The 25,779-nt window shown below is 43.4% G+C and overlaps 1 protein-coding gene across 1 annotated transcript in view; it reads right to left on the bottom strand.

The window, feature by feature from the left end:
- LOC126291893 (1,5-anhydro-D-fructose reductase-like) overlaps nucleotides 1-25,038 on the bottom strand; it is a 52,866-nt gene extending 27,828 nt beyond the window's left edge. Inside the window, exons 1-3 of the mRNA XM_049985622.1 lie at nucleotides 24,906-25,038; nucleotides 12,186-12,353; nucleotides 1,045-1,245 (exon numbers count right to left, since the gene is read on the bottom strand). Of these exons, the coding sequence (XP_049841579.1) occupies nucleotides 1,045-1,245; nucleotides 12,186-12,353; nucleotides 24,906-24,980 (444 nt within the window). The 5' untranslated portion in view covers nucleotides 24,981-25,038. The remainder of the gene's footprint in view (nucleotides 1-1,044; nucleotides 1,246-12,185; nucleotides 12,354-24,905) is intronic.
- Between the last annotated feature and the right edge of the window lie 741 nt (nucleotides 25,039-25,779).

Raw genomic sequence — 25,779 nt, 5'->3', positions numbered from 1 at the left:
CTAAACTTATTGTTGCGCCGCTTGAAGTACCAATGCGTTGACAAACTCTACCTGTGTTGCGTCTTGCAGTAATATTGTTGCTAACAATGATTTTGAGATTTCGTTAACTTTGCAGGACGCTTTCGTGAAGAATGTGCAGTGGCATACTTTTTTTGTCGGTGAAATTCGCCAGAATGAAATACGCCAGAATTTCGGTCAAGTACGTCAACCAATCAAAATTATGTAATTAAATAAAAATCGTAGTTCGTTTCAGTGGTAGCTATTCCCACAACCTTAGATTTTTGCGATTTCATCTTTCCTTTAGCCTTACATTATGGTGATCGTGGAGTGCTACGGTGCTTTAATCCCACTACGTAGATCTTTGCCCTTATGACTTCGTGGAGGAGTCAATGTGGCTCGCGGACTAAAAAGTTTGGAGACCCCTGGCTTACGCAATAGTCCCGCAGCGACCACAGGGTCGGCTTGGTTACAACGGATTTGGCAGTGTTTGTGTTAGGGATGGCCGGATGCCCTTCCTGCCGCCACCGTGTACCCCCCAGGACGGAGTCAGTGAACCCCAACTCTCTGCATCTAGTGTACAGCGTGAAATAGTGCGGACGTGTTTCAAATGTCTGCGACACATGCAACTGGGGCGGAACGAGGGGACCAGTCCGGTATTCACCTAGCGGCATGTGGAAAACCGCCGAACCACATGTTGTCTTACTTGAAAAGGCACATGTTCTAGCAGCACAGGTAGAGTATCCCGATGGATGGATATGGTGTTATGGGCGCTCGACAGTGTAGTCTTTAGCGCCCGCAGAGTATCCCATATGAAATCATTATAAAGTGCTCCATTGAGCGTAGGTGGAAGAACATGGGGCCCAATCAAGACATCACCAACAATGCCTGCCCAAACGTTCACAGAAAATCTGTGTTGATGACGTGATTGACGTGCCAGGCTGATCGGCACTCCGGCCCTCGTCGTTAATCCACCGGGCGAATTCGATCCGGGGCCGGCGTGTGCGTGACTACATATGGTGCCCTTATTTGCAATAAGCACAGTACCTTCCATATGCTGATGTGGTCTGTGGTCATGTCTAGCAGCACCTGCCCGTCTTTGTCCTTGGGGTAGCCTCCATCATCCACGTCCTGGAAGCCGATGGGGTTGTGCACCAGGTACAAGTCCACGTAGTCCAACTGGAGGCCGGACAGGGACTTCTTGAGGTACTTCTCCACCCCAGAATGCCGCATACCGATCAATGGCAGCTGAAAAAATAAGGATTACCATCTCAGTATCCCCGCTAAACAAGATCAGTTACAAAGGGATTAACTTCTACTCTGAAGCACCAAAGAAACTGATATAGGAATGTGTTTTCAGATGCATAGATATGTAAACAGGCAGAAGACGGCGCGACACTCGGCAACGCCTGCAAAAGACAACAAGTGTCTGCAGCATTTCTTAGATCGGTTACTGTTGCCACAATGACACGTTATCAACATTTAAGTGAGTTTGAACGTGGTGCTATAGACGGCGACCGAGCGATGGCACACAGCATCTCCGAGGCGGTGATGAAGTGGGGATTTCCCCGTATGACCATTTCACGAGTTTAACATAAATATCAGGGATCCGGTAAAACGTCAAATCTCGGACATCGCTGCGTCCGGAAAAAGATCCTGCAAGAACGGGACCGACGACGACTGAAGAAAATCGTTCGACGTGGCAGAAGTGCAACCCTTCCGGAAACTGCTGCACGTTTCAATGCTGGGCCATCAACACCATGTGAACCCTTCAAGAAAACATCATCGATATGGGATTTCGAAGCCGAAGGCCTTGACTGCACGGCACAAAGCTTTACGCTCGTCTGGGCCCGCCAACACCGACATTGGACTGTTGATGACTGGAAGCGTGTTGCTGACTCTGATGAGTCTCGTTTCAAACTGTATCGAGCAGATGGACGTGTATGGGTATGGAGACAACCTCTAAGTCCATGGACATTGCATCTAAATGGGGTACTGTTCAAGCTGCTATATATATATATTGTTCAAATGGCTCTGAGCACTATGCGACTTAACTTCTGAGGTCATCAGTCGCCTAGAAGTTAGAACTAATTAAACCTAACTAACCTAAGGACATCACACACATCCATGCCCGAGGCAGGATTCGAACCTGCGACCGAAGCGCTTGCTCGGTTCCAGACTGTAGCGCCTAGAACCGGACGGCCTCTCCGGCCAGCTAAAGAAGAGATGTCAAACACTGTTTTCTTAAATTTCTTCACCAAAGAAGACTGAGTAAAATTTCCAGAATTGGAGTCAAGGACAACTGCTGACCTGAACAACTTAGAAGCAGACATTCTCGGTGTAGCCAAGTAGCTTAAATCTATAGTTCTATATGAAGACAAGTTGTTGTTTAGCGTTGTTATGAAATGTCTTGATAAGAACTCGAGTTACTCGCTTCAAGTTTTCACACAATGTTTCAATGCACGTTCATGTTGTTAACAAAAATTTTGAAACGTTCTTAACAAATTGAAATAAGAGCTTTTACACTATACTCTAATGAACAGTGCAATAGACACAGGTTGTATATTTTTAATGTAGGTAATATACAATGAAGCGCCAGAAAAACTGGTATAGGCATGCATATTCAAATACATAAATACATAGCTACGTTAACAGGCAGAATACGGCGCTGCGGTCGGCAGCGACTATATGTAACAATAAGTGTCTGGCGCAATTGTTAGATCATTTGCTGCTGCTACAATGGCAGTTAAGTGAGTTTGACAGATGTGTTACATTCGGTGCACGAGCGATGGGACACAGCTTTTGCGAGGCTGCGACGAAGGGGGGATTTTCCCGTACGACGATTTCACGAGTGTACCGTGAACATCAAATCTCCCATATCGGTGCGGCCGAATAAAGATCCTGCAAGAACGGAGCCAACGACGACTGAAGAGAATTGTTCAACTTGACAGAAGTGCAACCCTTCAGCAAATTGCTGCAGATTTCAATGCTTGGCCACGAACAAGTATCAGCGTACAAACCATTCAACAAAACATCATCGATATGGGCTTTCGGAGCCGAAGGCCGAATCGTGTACCTTTGATGATCGCACGACACAAAGCTTGAAGCCTCACCTAGGTCAGTCAACACGGACAAGGGGCTGTTGATGGCTGGAAGCATGTTGCCTGGTCGGACGAGTCGTTTTCAAAATTTTGTAGCAGAGATGGACGTGTACGGGTGTGAAGACAGCCCATGAATCCATGGACCCTTGCATGCCAGCTGGTGGCTGTTCAAGCTGGTATAGGCTCTGTAATGGTGTGGGGGTGTGTGCAGTTGGAGTGATATGGGTCCCTGATACTTCTAGATACGACTCTGACAGGTGACACATATGTAAGCATCCTGTCTGATCTCCTGCATCCATTCATGTCCATTGTTCGTTCCTACGAAGTTGGGCAACTCCAGCAGGGAATTGTGACACCCGCACGTCCAGAATTGCTACAGAGTATCTCCAGGAACACTCTTCTGAGTTCAAACACTTCCGCTGGCTACCAAACTCCCCAACATGAATATTATTGAGCATTTTTTGGATGCTTTCAATCTGCTGTTCAGAAGAGATCTCCACCCCATCGTACTCTTATGGATTTACGGATAGCCCTGCAGGATTCATGGTATCAGTTCCCTCAAGCACTACTTAAGACATTGTCGAATCCATGTCCCGTCGTGCTGTTACACTTATGCGTACTTGTGGGCGTTCTTCACGATATTAGGCAGGTGTACTTGTTTCAATGGCTATGCAGCATGGTATGAAACAGTATGCAAAGCTTGTAAGGATGTTGCGGAATAGGTTGGCTGCGAAATGATTCTTAAGAAAAGATTTCGATACTTTGTGCTGTTTCATTTCAGCTCTGTCCAAGCTAACACTTACTGATCCACTCTTTTAACGGGATAAAATTCTTTTATGCTCTCTGTAAGTTGGCACACACCGAGAGGACAAAAGTCATGGGATTCCTTCTAACAGCGTGTCGGACCTTTTTTTGTCCGGCGTGGTGCAGGAACTCGACGTGGCATGGGCTCAAAAAGTCCTTGGAAGTCCCTTCCAGAAATACTGTGTCACGCACGCTACCTCTGTAACCGTCCATAGAAGCGAAAGTGTTGCCGGTGCAGGATTTTGTGCGCTAGCTGACATTTACATTATGTCCCATAAATGTTCGATGAGGGGGCCAAATTATTCTCTGGAATTGTCCAGAGTTTTCTTCAAACCCCGAACAATTGTGGCCGGGTGACACGGCGCATTATCATCCATAAAAATTCCATCGTAGCTTGGAAACATGAAGTCCATGAATGGCTGCAAGTCGTCTCCGAGTAGCCGAAGACAACCATTTCCAGTCAACGATCGGTTCAGCTGGATCAGAGGGTCCAGTCAATTCCATTGTAAATACAAGCCAGACCGCTGTGGAGTCATCACCAGCTTGCTCAGTGCCTTATGGACAACTCGGCTCCAGGGCTTTGTGGGGTCTCTGCGCCACACTCGAACCCCACCATCAGCTCTTACCAACTGAAATCGAAACTCGTCTGACCAGAGCACGATTTTTCAGCCTTCTAGAGTCTACCCAATATGGTGAGGAGCACAGGAGATGCGCTGCAAGCGATTTCGTGCTGTTAGAGTAGACATTCGCGCTGGTCATCTGCTGCCATAGCCCTTTGACGCCAGATTTCGCCCCGTTATCGTAACGGATTCGTTCGTAAAGCGTCCCACATTCATTTCCGAGGTCATTTCACGCAGTGTTGCTTTACCGTTAACACTGGCAGGTCTACGCAGACGCCGCTGCTCTCGGTCGTTAAGCGAATGCGTCGGACACTACGTTGTCAGTGGTGAGCGGTAATGCCTGAAATTTGGCATTCCCGGCACACTCTGGACACTGTCGATTTCGGAATATTGAATTTCCTAACCATTTACGAAATGAGATGTCTTATGCGTTTAGCTCCTATTACAATTCCGCTTTCAAAGTCTGTTAAATCCTGTCGAGTGGCTATAATCACGTCGGAGACCTTTTGACATGAATCACCTGAGTGAAGATGACAATCCCGCCAACAGTGGGACCTTTTTTAACTTCTGTGTGCGATATTGTCTCCTTGTAGAATTGTGCATATCTATATCCGATGACTTTTGTCACCTCAAGGTGACTTTTAGATTTTATTTTTATTACTATTGGAATACTACATGTCGGTCATCTTACGTCAGTGCTATTTCTGTAGATCACTACAATAGTTCTGATATTTACTTCTACATTATATTTGTGCTTTCAAAAATTTATAAGAAAAGCGCAATATTGTTGAAGGGTAGAAACATGGACAGCTTCGAGTCTTTAACATAGCACACAACAATGTAGTGTCATGGGTGTCACTACAGCCAGACAAGATGCCTGTCAGAACAGAGAAATTTGTGATATTATGTAAACAACTACGCCATTAGATATTTTTGCTAAGTAGCACCATAATTATTTATTTTAGGTAAAGAGGACAACTAATAAATTTTTGTACTGTTTTGAACTTCGCAAGGATTTGACGTATTGACGTAAGAGAAGAAGGTGAACGACGAGGTGCTTACAACAGTTTCCACAACGAAACTTTGTCTCAAAACCTGGCAGAAAATCCAAAGTAATTCTGGTCGTATGTGAAGTACGTTAGCGGCAAGAAGCATAGATGCCGTTTCTGCGCTATACTATCAGTGCTGCCAAAGCTGAGTTATTGAACACAGCCTTTCGAAATGCCTACACGAAAGACGACAAAGCAAATATTTTCGCATGCGGAGGAGAAAGTTGGTGATTCGAATTTCGTCGCGAAGAAAAACGTATTTCCTTTAATGATGTCCAGCCCAAATCGTGTATCATTTCAGTGACACTCTCTCCCATATTTCGCTATAATTCAAAACGTGCTGCCCTTCTTTGAAGTTTTTCGATGTACTCCGTCAGTCCTATCTGGTAAGGATCCCACACCGCGCATCAGTATTCTAAAAGTGGACGGACAAGCGTAATTTAGGCAGTCTCCTTAGTCGATCTGTTGCATTTTCCAAGTGCTCTGGCAATAGAACGCAGTCTTTGTTTAGCCTTCCCCACAACATTTTCTATGTGTTCCTTCCAATTTAAGTTGTTCGTAATTGTAATTCCTGGGTATTTAATTGAATTTACAGCCTTTAGATTTGACTGATTTATCGTGTAACCGAAGTTTAACGAGTTCCTTTTAGCACTAATGTGGTTGACCTCACACATTTCGTTATTTAGGGTCAATTGCCAAACTTTTGTGTCATACATATATCATCTCTAAATCGTTTTGCAGTTTGTTTTGATCTTCTGATAGCTTCATTACTCGAAAAACGACAGCGTCATCAGCAAACAACCTAAGACGGCTGCTCAGATTGTCTCCTAAATCGTTTATAAGGGAGTACCATAATTAATGGCGTAAACGCATACAGTTAAAAGTGTGCGATACTAGAAGCATAAAAGTCTGAGTAAACACAGGGTCGAAAATGCATACCTTTAACAGGTACGAGCAATTTTTCATCTTCAATACTATGAAGCAAATCTCTTCTAATGAAAGCTCTTTGCTAACCATATTTTGGGAAGTTGTAGTATGGACAAAACAAGAAAAACTGTCCAGTAAACATGTGCTCTAAAATGCAGACCTTAAGAGCTATGAACACGTGCTCATCTTCGCTACTTGGATACACGGCTCTTCTAATGAACAACTGCTCATAACTTTTAAAGTGTGCATTTTAGAGCAAATCATTGCTGGACTTTTTTCTTGTTTTTGCCCATACTACTATGTCCCAAAATGTGAAATTCAAAGAGCTTTCATTAGAAGAGATTTGTTTCACAGTATCGAAGATGAAAAATTGCTCCTAGCTCTTAAAGGTATGCATTTTCGCCCCTGTGTTTACTCAGACTTTTATGCTTCTAGTATAGTATACTTTCAACTGTATGCGTTTACGCCATTGATTATGATACACCCTGTACAGATAAGGAACAGCAAAAGGCCTATAACACTACTTTGGGGACCGCCAGAAATCACTTCTGTTTTACTCGATAACTTCGTCAATTAGTACGAACTGTAACCTCTCCGACAGGAAGTCACAAATCCAACCACATAACTAGACGATATCCCATAATCACGCAATTTCACTACGAGCCGCTTGAGTGATACAGTGTCAAAATCCTTCCGGAAATCCAGAAATACGGGATCAATCTGAAATCCCTTGTCAATAACACTCAACACTTCATCCGAATAAAGAGCTAATTGTATTTCACAAGAACGATGTTTTCTAAACCCATGTTGACTGTGCGTCAATAGACCGTTTTCTTCGAAGTAATTTATAATGTTCGAGCACAATATATGTTTCAGAAACCTGCTGCATATCGACGTTAATGATATGGACCTGAAGTAAGTGGATTGCTCCTACTACCTTTCTTGAATATTCGTGTGACGTGTGCAACTATCGAGTCTTTGGGTACGAATCTTTCGTCGAGCGAACGGTTGTATATGATTGTTAAGTATGGAGCTAATGCATTAGCATACTCTTAAAGGAACCTAACTGGTATACAGTCTGGACCAGAATACTTATTTTTATTGAGTGATTTAAGTTGCTTCACTACTTCGAGGATATCTACTTCTACGTTACTCATGTTGCTGATTTGAATTCTGGAATATTTACTTCGTCTTCTTTTCTGAAGACATTTCGGAAGGCTGTTTTTAGTAACTCTGCTTTGGCAGCATTGTTTCGATAGTATCTCCATTGGTATCGCGCAGAGAAGATATCGATGTTTCTTCACATACGACCAGAATACTTTCGATTTTCTGTCAGGTTTCGAGACAAAGTTTCGTTGTGGAAACTGTTGTAAGCATCTCGCATCGACATCCGCGCTAAATTTCGAGCTTCTGTAAAAGATCGCCAATCTTGGGGATTTGGCGTCTGTTTAAATTTGGCATTGTTTCGTTGTTTCTGCATGTGTTCCGACCCGTTTTGTGTACCAAGGAGGATCAGCTTCATCTTTTGTTAATTTGTTTCGAATAAATCTCTCAATTGCTGCCGATACTATCTCTTTGATTTCAACTACATCTCGTCTACAATTGTATTATTAATTTGGAATGAGTTCAGAGTTTCTCTCAGGAAAGCGGCAAGTCAATTTTTATCTGCTGTTTTGAATAGGTGTAATTTTCGTTTATTTTTTGAGAATTTGAGGGTTACAGTATTCAATCTCGCTACGACAACCCTGTGTTCACTAATCCCTGTATCTGTTTTGATGTTCGTTATTAACTCAGGATTATTTGTTGCTAAGATGCCAACTGTGTTTACACAACAGTTTACTATTCATGTGAGCTCATGAACTAACTGCTCGAAATAATTTTCAGAGAATGCGTTTGGCACAATTTCGGATGATGTTTCTTGCGTACCCCCGGAATTAAACATGTATTTTCGCTAACATATCGAGGGTAAATTAAAGTGACAACCAACAATTATCGTGTGAGTCGGGTACGTGTTTGAAATCAAACGCAAGTTTTCTTTGAACCTTTCAGCAGCTGTAGTATGTGAATTGGGAGGTCGGTAATAGGATCCATTTATTATTTTATTCCGGTTGCCACCAGTGACATCTGCTCATGCTAACTCACAGGAACTATCTACTTCAATTTCGCGACAAGATAAACTACTACTAACAGCAACAAACACGTCACCGCCAACAGTGTTTAGCCTATCCTTTCGGAACATCGTTAGGTTCTTCGCAAAAATTTCGGCTGAGCTTGTCCCTGGCTTTAGCCAGCTTTCAGTGCCAATAATGATTTGAGCATCAATGCTTTCTATTAGGTCTTAGAGCTCTGGTACTTTCCCGACACAGCTACGACAATTAGAACTGCTATACCGATGGTTCCTGTGTCTACGTTCTCCCTGTGTTCGACCTGCACCCTTTGTGACTGAATCCCTTCTTGGGATTTCCCGACACCCTCTAACCTAAAAAAACACCCAGTCCACGCCACACAGCCCCTGCTACACGTGTAGCCCCCTCCTGCGTATAGTGGACACCTGACTTATTCAACGGAGCCAGAAACCCAACCACCTTTTGGTGCAAGTTGAGGAATCTGCAGCCTACACAGTCGCAGAACAGTCGGAGCCTCTTATTCAGACCCTCCACTCGGCTCTGCACCAGAGGTCCGCAATCTGTCCTGTAGGCTATGCTGCAAATAGTCAGCTCTGCTTTCATCTTTCAAGCAAGATTGGCAGCCTTTACCACTTCTGTTACCCGCTCTAAACCAGATAGAATCTCTTCTAATCCAAAGTAACACACATCATTGGTACCGACGTGAGCAACCACCTTTAGTTGGCTGCTCCATATGCTCTTCATGGCGTCTTGGAGGACCCATTCCACATCTGGAATGACTCGACCTTTACCACTTCTGTTACCCGCTCTAAACCAGATAGAATCTCTTCTAATCCAAAGTAACACACATCACTGGTACGGACGTGAGCAACCACCTTTAGTTGGCTGCTCCATATGCTCTTCATGGCGTCTTGGAGGACCCATTCCACATCTGGAATGACTCGACCTGGTATGCACACGGAGTGCACATTGGTTTTCTTTCGTCCTAAGGGGCGCCATAACGAGCTTAGCGTTGGAGCTCCTAACTATGAGTAGTCGATTGTCCGGGTCTTGCAGGCAGAGTGGTATCCTCTGAAACAGGACAGGTGACTGCAGGTGGCTTGTGCCTGACACTGTCGCTAGACAGCACCAGGAATCTGTTTGTCAGACAAACCGGTTGGAGGCCTTATGTGCGGCCGCCTAAGAAGTCTTTCTCCATTTGCTACGCCCCAGGGCGACCTCCCACTCGAGAACGGGTCAACCTCAGTGCTAACAGTAACTGGGCTGCCCACCGGTGAGAACCGATCGGAGGACTCTGACACGCTGGACGTCCGTTGGATCCCTACGGCCGGCCCACAACAGTGGTGCCCATCCACTGCAGCCTCAAGCTGTGTAACCGAAGTCATCACAGCCTGAAGCTGAGAGCGAAGTGTCGCCAACTCAGCTCGCATCCGCACACAACAGTTGCAGTTCCTGTCCGTACCGAAGACCGTGGAATACTAAACTACGCACATAAACGGACTATCGGCACGTGCTCCGCAGCTCTACTGTAGACCCTGACGAAAACGCAGGAACTGTGTCTAATGAGTTAGACTAATACGCAGAGATTCAAAAACCTAACTACCGAAGCACTCAGGGGTAACTAAATAATTCGCCTCTGATTATAAACTTGTATTATATCACCAAATTTGTTTATTTTTCGACGTAAACGAAAACGCGAGTACTGTGGCTGTTAAATATTAAATAAACATGCAGAAACTCAAGAAACTAAACTATCAAAGCACACTCAGATGACATTATAAAATTCGCTCCGGGTTAGGAAGTCGTAAAAGTGACAAAATCGGTTACTTCCCTGTTGATGCTTGTGACTCAGCTGGCTACTGCTGCATTTTGTTTATTATGCGACTATACTCAACTATGTGGAAGACTATCGAGATGCCAAGGAGTACAGCGTATGCAGGAGAAATCTTTCATACAATAACAAGCATTATAATGATAATGAGAGTACTGGTAGTAGTCAAAAAGAAATACCTCCAGTAAGACATCTGTACCTAGTCTGAACTATACCAGCGAAGTAAACTACATACAATATTTTACGTTAGTGGAAAGTAATTGATTTTTAGTCTTAAAGAAAACTTGTAGGTTTGCTAATAACATTGTAATTCTATCATAGATGTCGAAGAACTTCGAAGAGCAGTTAAATGGGACAGACAGTGTTTTAGTTAGAGGTTATGGGATGACTATCAACAATGGTAACGGAAAGATAATGGAGTGTATTTCAGTTACATTAGGTGATGTTGAGGACGTTAAACTAGAAAAGAGACACAAGAATTATTAGATGAATTCTGTTGTTTGTACAGCAAAATAAGTGACAAAGGCGGACGTGGGAGGGACATTAGGACAGCTACAGCACAGAAAGTACTACAGTAAAATCATAATCTGAGAAGTTAAATGTAGTTGATTAACAGCTCAGACAAGATGAGGAACGAAGATTTTGAGATGTTGAGATCTGCTGCGACCTAATAGTGAGCGTTATTCGATCGGTATATCGGAAGGAAAGATAGTTACAGATAAACCGGAGTAGAAAAAAGGTTCGGTTGACAGGACATATCCTGAGGCATCAAGTAATCATCCGAGCGATAATGGAGGGCAGAGAGGATCGTATAATGAGACTGACGCTTGACCCCCAGTAAGAAGGATCAAATGGATAGTGATGCAGAGATGAAGAGGCTTGCAGAGGATAGTCCAATATGGAGAACTCGATCAAATGGGTCTTCAAACCAAACAGTAAGCAACAAAAAAGTTAAAGGTAAAAATGTGTGGGGATGAATAAATACGGAATCACTGATTTGGACAGTTGTTCCAGGTGGAACATGATACGCATTAGTTGCTGGAGAACTCATCATGCCAGCTCGACATACAGAAGCATTCTGCCTTTAAGTCCCTGATACACATACACTCTCTTGATTTAGATGAGAACAGCCTTAGGAATGAGCTAGATGCCATAAAAAGCATCGCCATAAACAATGACTACACAGACAAACCAAATGGCAATTTAGACAGACAAATAAACCTAAAAGAAAAGCAGAATGTGTTTTAAATGAGCAGACAGATTTTACAAGTCACAGTTATTTCAATAATTTTAAAGATCTACTCTAAAATTATTCACTGCACTTGTCAATTGTGTAATAATTCGATCTCTAAGAAATTCATCTTCGATCACATCACGTACATTATCAACTCAGAAGTGCTTACAAAGATGTGTATGCAGATATGCCTCTTGAGTGAAGTGATATATATTAACAGAATGGAGAAACCATTGCATGATAGTGTCAAAAAGTTGAAAACACTTTTCGTGGATTATGTGCTCGTTTACACTGCTCATTTTTTCCGCATTTGACTTACTGAATTTATAACCTAGCATGAAACCTTTTCATGACTGGAACAGGCATTTCATTCCAGAGCAAAATTAAATCATGTGTTAAGACAACTTACAATGTATGGTGTATTTAATAAAGTATGAAAATTTGTGACTGAAGGCGTTTTTCAATTCATACTTCCAAACGTTAGTTAGCTTCCTACCTTGGTGACGATGAACACGTCTTCTCTCTTCAGCCTCCCAGAGTCGAACCACTTCTTGAGGGTGTCTCCAATCTCCTTCTCGTTGCGGTAGGAATAGGCGGTATCGATGTGCCTGTAGCCTGCTGCTAGGGCGGCGTCCACGGCTTCACCCACTTCGCCCACCTTGGCCTGAAATTGTGACGAGGTTGATGAGGCACACCATCGTTGGTCTTTGGGAAAGGTAGTTCTGCAGCTAACGTAATAATTTCCTCACTGAGTGTTCAGGAATGAGAACACTACTGTTGGAGCAAGTTGCCAGCCCCCTCCATAACAGTAATAAAGTTTTCTGCTCTGCGATGGTGTTCTTATGGAGGCTTCGTTTGGAAGTTGCACATGCGCGATCAAGCTGCTTCCTCTGCAGTGGTAGTGTGAAATATACGAAACGTTGTACGGCGACAGACTGGAGAGTTATAATATTGTATAAAATTGTCTCTGAAGCTGGCACCGTCCACTAATTCTGCTCTATTTCTCTGTCTCTTTATTTTAGTAGTATATACAAAGTCTTACTTCTCTAATCAAATAAAAAGTAAGGATAAGAAATCATTTTTAACTTTTAAAATAAAATATAGTCCACCTGGAGCAACTACGATTTCAAATCGGCCTGTAATTATTTCGGTACTGTTCTGAAAAATTTCTTTTTGTTAACATCCTTCATTGCAGTGTCAGAACTAAATTGTAATCAACAGACAGCTAGTACGAATTGTAGGAAATGCTTGAAGTTTTTGCCCTATTTTTTCATGTATAAAGCAAAGGGTTTTATGCTTGAATAATTAAAACTGTGTTATGTGAAGATCTTTACGCATTTTATGTGTTATCACCATGTGTTAAGCTAAAATAAACCTTATTAGCTATTAATTAATGCTGGTTTTTGAATGAAATTTTCCTTTAATCAACACGCTGTAATCGAGTGTAAGAGCGATGTTGACCCACAGGACATGTTTGACGACACGTTCAGTTACCTCAATGGTCAGCTGTGTTTCTTACAGCCTATACTCTCCATACCCAGCAGCGTGTTTTTTGAAATGGCAGCTGTCTTGTGGTCTGCGTATTTTGAGGGAATAAAGAATTAGTCAGACGTTGACACAAACTGTTTTCGTGTGTGAGACTCCTTTCATTTTTTAAATTAATACTTTATTTCTTGTCATTGGCATTGGCATAAGCACTTCACGGCCCCTTGGGAATTATCAAGGGGCCTTATGATAAGAAAACAACAAAACCAATATTTAAAAATTTTCTGACGAACTTCATTGTACATGTTTGTTGAAATTAGTTCATCTATATCTACATTTATAGTCCGCAATCCACCCAACGGCGTGTGGCAGAGGGCACTTTACGTGCCACTGTCATTACCTCCCTTTCCTGTTCCAGTCGCATATCGTTCGCGGCAAGAACGACTGCCGAAAAGCTTCCGTGTGCGCACGAATCTCTCTAATTTTACATTCGTGATCTCCTCGGGAGGTGTAAGTAGGGGGAAGCAATATATTCGATACCTCATCCAGAAACGCACCCTCTCGAAACCTGGACAGCAAGCTACACCGCGATGCAGAGCGCCTCTATTGCAGAGTATGCCACTTGAGTTTCCTAAACATATCCGTAACGCTATCACACTTACCAAATAACCCTGTGACGAAACGTGCCGCTCTCCTTTGGATCGTTTCTTTCTCCTCTGTCAACCCGATCTGGTACGGATCCCACACTGATGAGCAATATTCAAGTATAGGTCGAACGAGTGTTTTGTAAGCCACCTCCTTTGTTGATGGACTACATTTTCTAAGGACTCTCCCAATGAATCTCAACCTGGCACCCGCCATTTTATATGATCATTCCATTTCAAATCGTTCCATACGCATACTCCCAGACATTTTACAGAAGTAACTGCTACAAGTGTTTGTTCCGCTATCATATAACCATACAATAAAGTATCCTAGTTAATTACTTAGTTGGTTTCATGCTCCATGGGTGATTTTGTCCAACAGATAGCAATGATGCCGAAAGACTCATTTTACATTCAGATCGCAAAGTAATTTAACATATGATTATATACTGAACTTTTCTAGTTACTTTTTTCCAAAACGAAAAACGATATAAAGATGTTGTGAGTTAGTAAGTCCTATCTACCACTTTTTACACATTACAGCAATAGAAATTCTTCTACAGGAATGAAGGAGAAACTTTCTTCATTATTTGTACCGAAATTTTACTTCGCTGCCTGTCCGGTATTTTATATCATTGGTAAGTGATCAAAAAGTTTTGTTGCAGCATTCGGCAGGCCCTTCTGTGCTAAAGACAACCTTAATGCAAAGTAATGAATGTCATTTTTCCTTGTGGTATTCTAATTATGTACATCGTTGTTCCTTTAGAAATGTTGTGGATTATTTGCAGCAAACATCATTGGATGAAGCAGTAATCAGAATGTTCAACTTCTTAAACAGATGTCTATAAGATGATCGTGGGTGAGCACCACATATTATTCTTGTAGAACGTTTTTGCGCAATGAAAAGTGTCTTTCGTAAAGGTTAGTTACCCCAGAACATTATTCCATTTGAGATTTTTGTATAAAATACGCAAAATAAGTCAACTTCCAGATTTATCTCTAGCCAAGATTTTCAATGATTCTAAATGCAAATGTGGCTGAACTGAGTTGTTTTAGGAGTTCCAAAATTTGCATTTTCCAGTTTAAATTATATTCAATATGGACATCTCTGAATTTTTAAGTTCCCACCTAATCTCTTATTATTTTCTCAGCATGTGTTACACTTATCACTGATGTTGTATCTCTAGATGTTCAGAACTGAATACGTTGTATCTTTTTAAAGCTGAGGGTAAGGCCACTCGCAGAATATCAGTCAGTTATACTTCATGGACATTGTTCACCAATTCCTCTTTTTCCAGATGAATGCTTGGATGGATAACAGTTCTAGTGGTCATCTGCAAAAGGAACTAAAACTGCTTGTGTATTTGACGGAATATCGTTTACACAGATGACCAACGATAGTAGACTTGAGCATTGCGAAACCCCATATGTGATTTCTTCCCAGTAAGAACGATGTCCCCTGTCTAGGTTGAATTACTAAGTGCAACTTCCTGCATACATTTTGTTGGATGAATATGACGTTATCCATTCGTTGGCTGTACCATTAGTCCCATAGAACTTCAATTTATCTTGGATAGTACTGTGATTCACATAGTCAAATGCTTTAGATCGGTCGCAGAAAATACCAACCGGCGCTATTTTATTATTTAATCTGGGGTGTGAACATGTAAATGACATTCTTAGTAGAGCGACCTTTCTCAAACCCAAACGGTGTTTTGATGAGTATATTATTGTTAGTAAGGTGGGATACTATTCTAGAATACATCACCACCTCAAAATTTAAAAAAGAATTGTCAGCAGTAAAACATGTCGGCAGTTATTGACATGTCAAATGTCCAAATGTGTGTGAAATCTTATGGAACTTTACTGCTGAGGTAATCAGTCCCTAAGCTTGCACACTACTTGACCTAAATTAATCTTAAGGACAGACACACAACCCATGCCCGAGGGAGGACACGAACCTCCGCCCGGACCTGCTGCACAGTCCCCGACTGTAGTTCCCTAGACCGCTCGGCTAATCCCGCGCGGCTATTGACATGTCTCTTACCATCTTTCTTAAAGATGGATTTTGACAATGGCATATTTCAGTCTCTCTGGAGAAATGCCTTGAGTTAGTGAAGCATTACGAACTTCAGATAAGACCAGACTTTTCATATGGGAACAAATTTTTAGTACCCCATTGGACATACCGTCAAAACCAGATAAGCTTTCATTTTTGAGAGAATGTATAATATTATTCTTTTCAGAAGACAAAGTTGGTGACACATTTATATAACTGAACTGTATGAGAGCTACATTTTCAACATTCTGCTGTGCTTTTTCTGTTGAACTGTTTGTTCTTATGCTTTCTACTATGTTTAAGAAATGATTATTAAATACATTTGTTAGCTCTGGGTTTTCATTTACAGCCAATCCATTTAATTCAATTGTGACGTTATACTGTTCTGTGGCTAGTTTCCCTGTCTTTCATTTCGTTACATTCTATGTAGCCTTAAGTCTGTTGTCGAAATTACCGATTTCTGTCAGTATCTACATATTCTTTGACTTTTAAAACATTTCTCAGTAACTTTGAATAGTTTTTGAAGTGTGTAACTACTGCAGGATACCTATTTGTTCTTGCCAAGAGATACATTTCCGCTTTCCTTGCACGAGATATTCTAATTCCTATAGTGATTCATGGCTTTTTACATGACAGTTTAGTGTCCTTTCTGATTAACTCATCAGAAAGCTATTTTCAAATAATGATATGAATTTATCTTGGAAGAGATGAAATTTTATGTTTGTAATTGGTTTATTAAAAATTTCATCCCAGGTCATGTCATGTAAAGTTCTCTTAAAAACATTTGTCCTGGTGTCATTAATTATTCTAACTGATTTCCACTGAAGAGTGTCCATACTGAAATGCACTACGATTTTTATCCTAATTAACTGTACATCGTGATCAAAGAGCGCATTTGTTACAGAATCAACAGTTATTCTCTTACTTTGAGCTTCACTAAAGCAAACATTATCCATTAGGGCCCGTACTGTCTCCTTTTATCCATCAGTTCAAAATTTCCCAGTGAAGATCTATATACTGTTACAACTAAAAGTGAACTATTTTTGAGTACTAATTCATAAGCACATATTTCTATGTGATGATCATTATAGAATCTACGTGTCCCATGTTTTTGAACTTGTGTTCTGTCTTAATACACTCCTGGAAATGGAAAAAAGAACACATTGACACCGGTGTGTCAGACCCACCATACTTGCTCCGGACACTGCGAGAGGGCTGTACAAGCAATGATCACACGCACGGCACAGTGGACACACCAGGAACCGCGGTGTTGGCCGTCGAATGGCGCTAGCTGCGCAGCATTTGTGCACCGCCGCCGTCAGTGTCAGCCAGTTTGCCGTGGCATACGGAGCTCCATCGCAGTCTTTAACACTGGTAGCATGCCGCGACAGCGTGGACGTGAACCGTATGTGCAGTTGACGGACTTTGAGCGAGGGCGTATAGTGGGCATGCGGGAGGCCGGGTGGACGTACCGCAGAATTGCTCAACACGTGGGGCGTGAGGTCTCCACAGTACATCGATGTTGTCGCCAGTGGTCGGCGGAAGGTGCACGTGCCCGTCGACCTGGGACCGGACCGCAGCGACGCACGGATGCACGCCAAGACCGTAGGATCCTACGCAGTGCCGTAGGGGACCGCACCGCCACTTCCCAGCAAATTAGGGACACTGTTGCTCCTGGGGTATCGGCGAGGACCATTCGCAACCGTCTTCATGAAGCTGGGCTACGGTCCTGCACACCGTTAGGCCGTCTTCCGCTCACGCCCCATCATCGTGCAGCCCGCCTCCAGTGGTGTCGCGACAGGCGTGAATGGAGGGACGAATGGAGACGTGTCGTCTTCAGCGATGAGAGTCGCTTCTGCCTTGGTGCCAATGATGGTCGTATGCGTGTTTGGCGCCGTGCAGATGAGCGCCACAATCAGGACTGCATACGACCGAGGCACACAGGGCCAACACCCGGCATCATGGTGTGGGGAGCGATCTCCTACACTGGCCGTACACCTCTGGTGATCGTCGAGGGGACACTGAATAGTGCACGGTACGTCCAAACCGTCATCGAACCCATCGTTCTACCATTCCTAGACCGGCAAGGGAACTTGCTGTTCCAACAGGACATTGCACGTCCGCATGTATCCCGTGCCACCCAACGTGCTCTAGAAGGTGTAAGTCAACTACCCTGGCCAGCAGGATCTCCGGATCTGGCCCCCATTGAGCATGTTTGGGACTGGATGAAGCGTCGTCTCATGCGGTCTGCACGTCCAGCACGAACGCTGGTCCAACTGAGGCGCCAGGTGGAAATGGCATGGCAAGCCGTTCCACAGGACTACATCCAGCATCTCTACGATCGTCTCCATGGGAGAATAGCAGCCTGCATTGGTGCGAAAGGTGGATATACACTGTACTAGTGCCGACATTGTGCATGCTCTGTTGCCTGTGTCTATGTGCCTGTGGTTCTGTCAGTGTGATCATGTGATGTATCTGACCCCAGGAATGTGTCAATAAAGTTTCCCCTTCCTGGGATAATGAATTCACAGTGTTCTTATTTCAATTTCCAGGAGTGTACATGTAGGAACTTTTCCTTTTCTCATGTCAGATCTGCATCAGTCAGCTGCTACAGTGTAATCATTTATATGCAACTTATCTAACCTCTGGCTATGTGGTGCATACACAGGAAGAGCAAGTCTATCTTTTCAGAGCACTCTACAATTCCCGAAAAGACAAAAGTTTCTTCTGTCTCATTACTCAGTCTTTCAATATTTTGATGAAATAAATTAACCTTAAGTTTCTGTGCAATTTTAATCGTTTTGTGGGGCTCTTCTGTTATATTAATTTCATTCGAAAATGAGGTGGCCCAGTCCTGTTTCCCCTCATTAAACAAAGGCGCCCCTCTGACACCAGGAACCACAGTGCTCTTGCTCGCCGTTGGTGGCCCCCATATATCACCTGCAATAAGCTCAGTCTGCCTTTCTCTCTCCTATGCAGATGTAGACTGAGTCTAGTATACCCCATCTCCCATTTAAAGCACACTCCCTTTACAGTCAGCACCAACCTGCATTGTTAATCCAGGGCTGGCCACGGTACTGCAGAACCTCCGCAAAACTCACATCTGTGTGTGTGGTTGCTGCTCCTGTTTCATCCAGGTCACCCCTAATGGCGTAATTGCTATTCTTAGTCAGGCTGTTCCCTCCTCTAACTACTGTAATAACCTGATGCTCTTTCCAAAAACCACTGCGCAATTTTCCGATTTCCTCTGTCACCTGGCTGACAATAAGGCAAGTACAGGGTGTTTCAAAAATGGCCGGTATATTTGAAACGGCAATACAAACTAAACGAGCAGCGATAGAAATACACCGTTTGTTGCAATATGCTTGGGACAACAGTACATTTTCAGGCAGACAAACTTTCGAAATTACAGTAGTTACAATTGTCAACAACAGATGGCGCTGCGGTCTGGGAAACTCTATAGTACGATATTTTCCACATATCCACCATGCGTAGCAATAATATGGCGTAGTCTCTGAATTAAATTACCCGAAACCTTTGACAACGAGTCTGGCGGAATGGCTTCACATGCAGGTGAGATGTACTGCTTCAGCTGTTCAATTGTTTCTGGATTCTGGCGGTACACCTGGTCTTTCAAGTGTCCCCACAGAAAGAAGTGACAGGGGTTCATGTCTGGCGAATAGGGAGGCCAATCCACGCTACCTCCTGTATGTTTCGGATAGCCCAAAGCAATCACACGATCATCGAAATATTCTTTCAGGAAATTAAAGACGTCGGCCGTGCGATGTGGCCGGGCACCATTTTGCATAAACCACGAGGTGTTCGCAGTGTCGTCTAAGGCAGTTTGTACCGCCACAAATTCACGAAGAATGTCCAGATAGCGTGATGCAGTAATCGTTTCTTCCTTTGGAAGAAATGGCGGCCCAGACCAGTACTTTTTGAGGATGCAGGGACGATGGGACTGCAACATGGGGCTTTTCATTTCCCCGTATGCGCCAGTTCTGTTTATTGACGAAGCCGTCCAGGTAAAAATAAGCTTCGTCAGTTAACCAAATGCTGCCCACATGCATATCGCCGTCATCAATCCTGTGCACTATATCGTTAGCGAATGTCTCTCGTGCAGCTGAGGGGCGCTGAGGGGTTGCTGCGTTTGAATTTTGTATGGATAGAGCTGTAAACTCTGGCGCATGAGACGATACGTGGACGTTGACGTCATTTGGACCGCAGCTGCAACACGGCGAACGGAAACCCGAGGCCGCTGTTGGATCACCTGCTGCACTAGCTGCGCGTTGCCCTCTGCGGTTGCCGTACGCGGTCGCCCTACCTTTCCAGCACGTTCATCCGTCATGTTCCCAGTCCGTTGAAATGTTTCAAACAGACGCTCTATTGTATCGCTTTTCGGTCCTTTGGTTACATTAAAGCTCCGTTGAAAACTTCGTCTTGTTGCAACAACACTGTGTTCTAGGCGGTGGAATTCCAACACCAGAAAAATCCTCTGTTCTAAGGAATAAACCATGTTGTCCACAGCACACTTGCACGTTGTGAACAGCACACGCTTACAGCAGAAAGACGGCGTACAGAATGGCGCACCCACAGACTGCGTTGTCTTCTATATCTTTCACATCACTTGCAGCGCCATCTGTTGTTGAAAATTGTAACTAATATAATTTCGAAAGTTTGTCCGCCTGAAAATGTACTGTTGTCCCAAGCATATTGCAACAAATGGTGTATATCTATCGCTGTTCATTTAGTTTTTATTGCCGTTTCAAATATACCGGTCATTCTTGAAACACCCTGTACTTGGCTTCACAGTACTTGTGACCTGGTACCCTGTTCCTGATTTGTCCTGTACCATGTGGGCTACGCCCCCCCCCCCCCCCTCCACTTTGGCCCCTCCTCCGCATTGTTACTACCTAGCAGCATTTTTCTTCCCACTCATTTTTTGAACCAACCTAGTCTCTTTCCTAGAAGTCTGCTGCACCCTACTATGACCGGCGGCTGGATGAAGCTCTTTCCCTCCTACTTCGGGTAACAAATTTATTCGACACTCTTAGCTAAAATGTAGATGAAGTTGAAGAATTATCCCCCTTTCGCCCATTGCTTCTTACCTTTACCCACTTTCCAAGATCTTTTTCCTCCTTCAGCCTATCTAGTTCAAATTCCGCGCCGAGCGGGATTAGCCGAACGGTCTTGGGCGCTTAAGTCATGGACTGTGCGGCTGGTCCAGGCGGAGGTTCGAGTCCTCCCTCGGGCATGGGTGTGTGTGTTTGTCCTTAGGATAGTTTATGTTAAGTAGTGTGTAAGCTTAGGGAGTGAGGACCTTAGCAGTTAAGTCCCATAAGAATTCACACACATTTGAACATTTTTTTTTTTTTTTCAAATTCCGCGTGGGCTTCTTCAGCCTGGAAGGCTCACATCTTTTCCGCCTGCCCAGCGATTCTCTTCTCTTTTTTGCAAAGCCTGCAGTTCCGTGGGAGAGCTTCGCTGAGTTACAAATTCAGTTAACCACGACAGTCACTCCAGTGAAATTTCAACCCATAGTCTGCATTGTCTAGTCTTTCACTATCCTGCAGCAAGCACGCACACATATTGCGCATTACAACACTGGTTATATTCTTAAAAATAGAATTAAACCACTGAATAGACTTTACGCTACCCGAATTATCGTTGTTATCTGTATCAAAAATTAGGTCTAGGTTAGTGCTTCACATGTATAATATAACGTAACGTTATTCATTTCCGCTTACATCAAGATCTGAGCAGTCACTTTACTGCAGTACCCGTTAATTAGTACCATATTCTCCCGAGCATGGCGAGATAATCTACACTCATGCTCATAAATAAGAATAATTGCAGAATGTGGTGCCACACAACGTGGCCCTACACGCAACTGGCGCTAATAGCATAGGCACATAGGGAACATACACGACACAGATCTGTAAGTCCACGGTATTGGTGATATATTGAGAAAACCGTCCCGAAACACATGTGCCACAAAATGCCACTGTTTCCTGCGCATGTGCCCCGACATCAATATGGGATATGATCGCCATGCACACACAGGGCGCACAACGGGTTGTCATACTCTGGATCAGGTGGTCGAGCAGCTGCTGGGGTATAGCCTCCCATTCTTGCACCAGGGCCTGTCGGAGCTCCTGAACTGTCCTAGGGGTGTCAAGACGTGCAGCGATACTTCGACCGAGAGCATCCCAGACATACTATATGGGTTTAGGTCTGGAGAACAGGCAGGCCACTCCATTTGCCTGATATATTCTGTTTCAAAGTACTCCTCCACGATGGCTGCTCGGTGGGGCTGTGCGTTATCATCCATCAAGAGGAAGGTGGGACCCCTGAAAAGGCGGACACACTGGTGCAAAATGACGTCCCGATACACCTGTCCTATTACAGTTCCTCTATCAAAGACGTCCAGGGCTGTACGTGCACCAATCGTAATCCAACCCCACACCATCAAACACGACCTCAGTACAGGTCCCTTTCAAGGATATTAAGGGGTTGGTATCTGGTTACTGGTTCACGCCAGATGAAAACCCGGAAGGAATCACTGTTCAGACTAAACCTGGACTTGTCAGTGAACATAACCTGGGACCACTGTTCCAATGACCATGTACTGTGTTCTTGACACCAGGCTTTACGGGCTCTCCTGTGACCCAGGGTTTCAGTGGAATGCACCTTGCAGGACTCCGGGCGAATAAACCATGTCTGTTCAGTCGTCTGTAGACTGAATGTCTGGATACAACTGTTCCAGTGGCTTCGGTAAGGTCTCAAGCAAGGCTACCTGCAGTACTCCGTGGCCGTCTGCGGGCACTATGACGAGATATCGGTCTTCTTGTGGTGTTGACATTGTGGAAGTCCCGTACTGTAGCGCCTAGACACGTTTCCTGTCTGCTGGAATCGGTGCCATAATCTTGAGATCACACTTTGAGGCACACTGATGGTCCGTGCTACGACCTGCTGTGTTTAACCAGCCTCCAGTCGCCCTAGTATTCTACCCCTCATAACGTCATCAAAATGTGTTCTTTGAGCCTGTTTCAACATACAGTCACCATTAGCACGTCTGCAAACGTCTGTACACTTACTTTCTGCACCGTACTCTGACATGCACCAACACACCTCTGTGTATTGGACTGCTGCCAGCGCCACCGTGCGACGACCGCAGGTCAGTGCACCTCATGGTCATACCCCGAGGTGATTTAACCCCGCAAACAGCCCACAGAGCATTGTTTCACCATGTATCAGCATTATCCTTATTTTATGAGCATGAGTGTAGTTATCCTTATAACAACTATAGTAATGTAGAACTTCAAGCACACAAGAAATAATAAAAACGTAAAAAAATGCATACCTCAGTTTCCACCACATAAAAATGTTTCATCAAATGCCCGTTAATTTAAAATTTTACTCTTTGTATTCAACGTTTCTAAGAAGTTTTTGGTTATTTCGCCTCGAGCCCTTGGTGAAACAGTCATTTTGGTACATCTTTCGCCAGTCTTTTTTTTTTTTTTTTTTTTTTTTTTTTTTTTTTTTTTTTTTTTACGTAGGGTTCGGCCTGTTAGCCACTGTCTAGCATAACTCAGAAGAACAATAATAACATCATCCTCGTCAGTTATGCATAAATATATAGACACAAGTAGCAAAAAATGTGTGTTTTATTTTTTGTTATTCTAGCCACCATCTGGCGCAAGACCGAGTAATTTGCTAATACGCAGCGAAATGAAATAAAGTCCGTACTACAAATAAGATAATTTTCGAAGTGGCTGTGGACCCAAACAAAACGACTGATGAGAGGGACACCAACAGCTTCGAAGGGAATGTTTGCTAGTCACCGTGTATGAGTAGGCTTGCCATACTCTACAACAATACGGTAAGGGACACCAATGAGAACTTCCAATTTTTACGCCAATCAGCTAAAATTTTACTAAGGGAACGACTTGCACACTGTAGTAACCAGAAAACTTACGTTAATCAGTCTTAAAGCAACATGCTGTTCAGTTACCCAACCTTTCTGAGTAACTACACAACCATTCACCTCGATTATGAGTTAAACAAATGGTGGTCCCTGCATCTCGCTATTGGGACTGTGTTTTAAAAGAATCCATAGAGATTCGTTTATCTGACAATTTTATTAATAGAGACAAGGGTTATCTTTTAAGTAAGACTTGGGACCCGGTGTTATCAGACAAAAAACAACGGTCTGTGGTTCGATCGTAGGAATATTTTTTTTTTATTTTTCACAGCGATATCTCGATTTCGCCTGTTTCCACCACTGGCGGCGGGGTATGTCTACTGCGCTAGAGGGCAGTTACGGCACCTTCTCGCGCACGCGTTGTGGGTCTTAGGGGCCTATATAAGGGCCGCCGCTTGCGCTGGGAAGTCAGTTTCCGGTGAGATCGTGCACCAGTACTCTCACCTGAAGTTGGCGGCCAGTTGGACCGCGCCAATATTGTGTCATGAAGACTTTATGATCCGGCTGCATACCCGAGAAGAATATTAGACTGTCTTATTTCGATGTTAAACTTATTCGTACGTCAGTCGAGTACTGACAGTTGATCACAAAAGCCTATTGTCTTCGCGCCGGAGCCGTGGTGATTGTTGCCTCGGTTAAATAATGGAATTTCTAAATCTTCCAAATATTTTTACGAATACATTAACTGTACTATTCAAGTTACTCTGACAACTGGCTTAGGCTAAAATTTAAATAAGGCAAATGCACTGTGCAATAACAAATATGTAATGTCGTGCACCTAATTGTTACTCAGACGAACGTATCGTAAGTCAGATTCACATTCCAGTTTATTGATCAGCGACGTATAGGCTTGACTTTAATGCAATTTTGATAAACGAGTTACAACAAGAAAGCAAATTAGCGGAAAAATGTTAAATAAGGATTTTAGCCTCCCGTTCAAAAGGTCCATGCGATACTTTTGTTTTTACCATGAATTAGGGAGATTCTTTACAATACGGGACGGTTGGTAATCCTGTGTATGTGACACTTGAAGGTGGAACGTACCTGCCAAGTACCCAAGCCTATAATGGGCATCTTCTGGCCATTGTAGAAAGTGATGTGCTGCAATGTGCCGACCATGTTGTCCTAGCCTTGAGCCGCTGCGAGGCAAGTGCTGGAGGGAAAGTGTCTGCGTACACTCTCGTCCCCACATAGATTGCAGTGTTTTGTATCTGCTGCAGCACTTGAAACTGTAATGCTCTTATCTCGGGAGTCGTATTCAACGCAATTAAAAGGCAAGTTGAGTGAGATTAGATATGAAGCGAAATATGAGATCATATAACTGGGACTCCAAAGGAAACATTTGAAGCCTAGTGCGATACCGCCATGCTAGACTTATCAAGGAATGCCCATGTTGCCCCTACAGCGGTTGCACAATTATGTACAACAATATGTAACACACATGTCTGTGAAATACTGTGCAACATATCATTTCCAAACCTGTAAGGATTTATTTTCTCAACAGTAAATTATAAGAAACGCTGTAATCATTTTAAGAAGGATTTTCAGTAGATTAGTGTGTGAGTCTGCCACATCTGGGGTGGAATAACCTTGTCATTTATGTGCCTCACCATCATAAACGTATGTGTACGTTGGCAAATGTAAAACTGAATGCATTTAATATACTTGCTATTGGCCAGCCTGGTGCGACCCCAGCAGATCAAAGACACGAACAGCAACGGCTAAATAACACCACTTGACAGGACATAGATTCTTCGCCAAAAGATGAAGAGTAGGAAAATACTCTAAAAGTCTCTCAGGAACTAGTACAAACAAATGATTTATAGAGAGGAATTCACCAATGGAATTCGTCGGGACGACAATGATACTCATATACATTCCTGGAAATGCAAAAAAGAACACATTGACACCGGTGTGT

Source organism: Schistocerca gregaria, chromosome 9 (genome assembly GCF_023897955.1).
Source record: "Schistocerca gregaria isolate iqSchGreg1 chromosome 9, iqSchGreg1.2, whole genome shotgun sequence".
NCBI classification, from domain to species: Eukaryota; Metazoa; Arthropoda; class Insecta; order Orthoptera; family Acrididae; genus Schistocerca; species Schistocerca gregaria.
The sequence above is the reverse complement of the archived record's forward strand: the minus strand, read 5'-3'. Positions and strand labels throughout refer to the sequence as shown.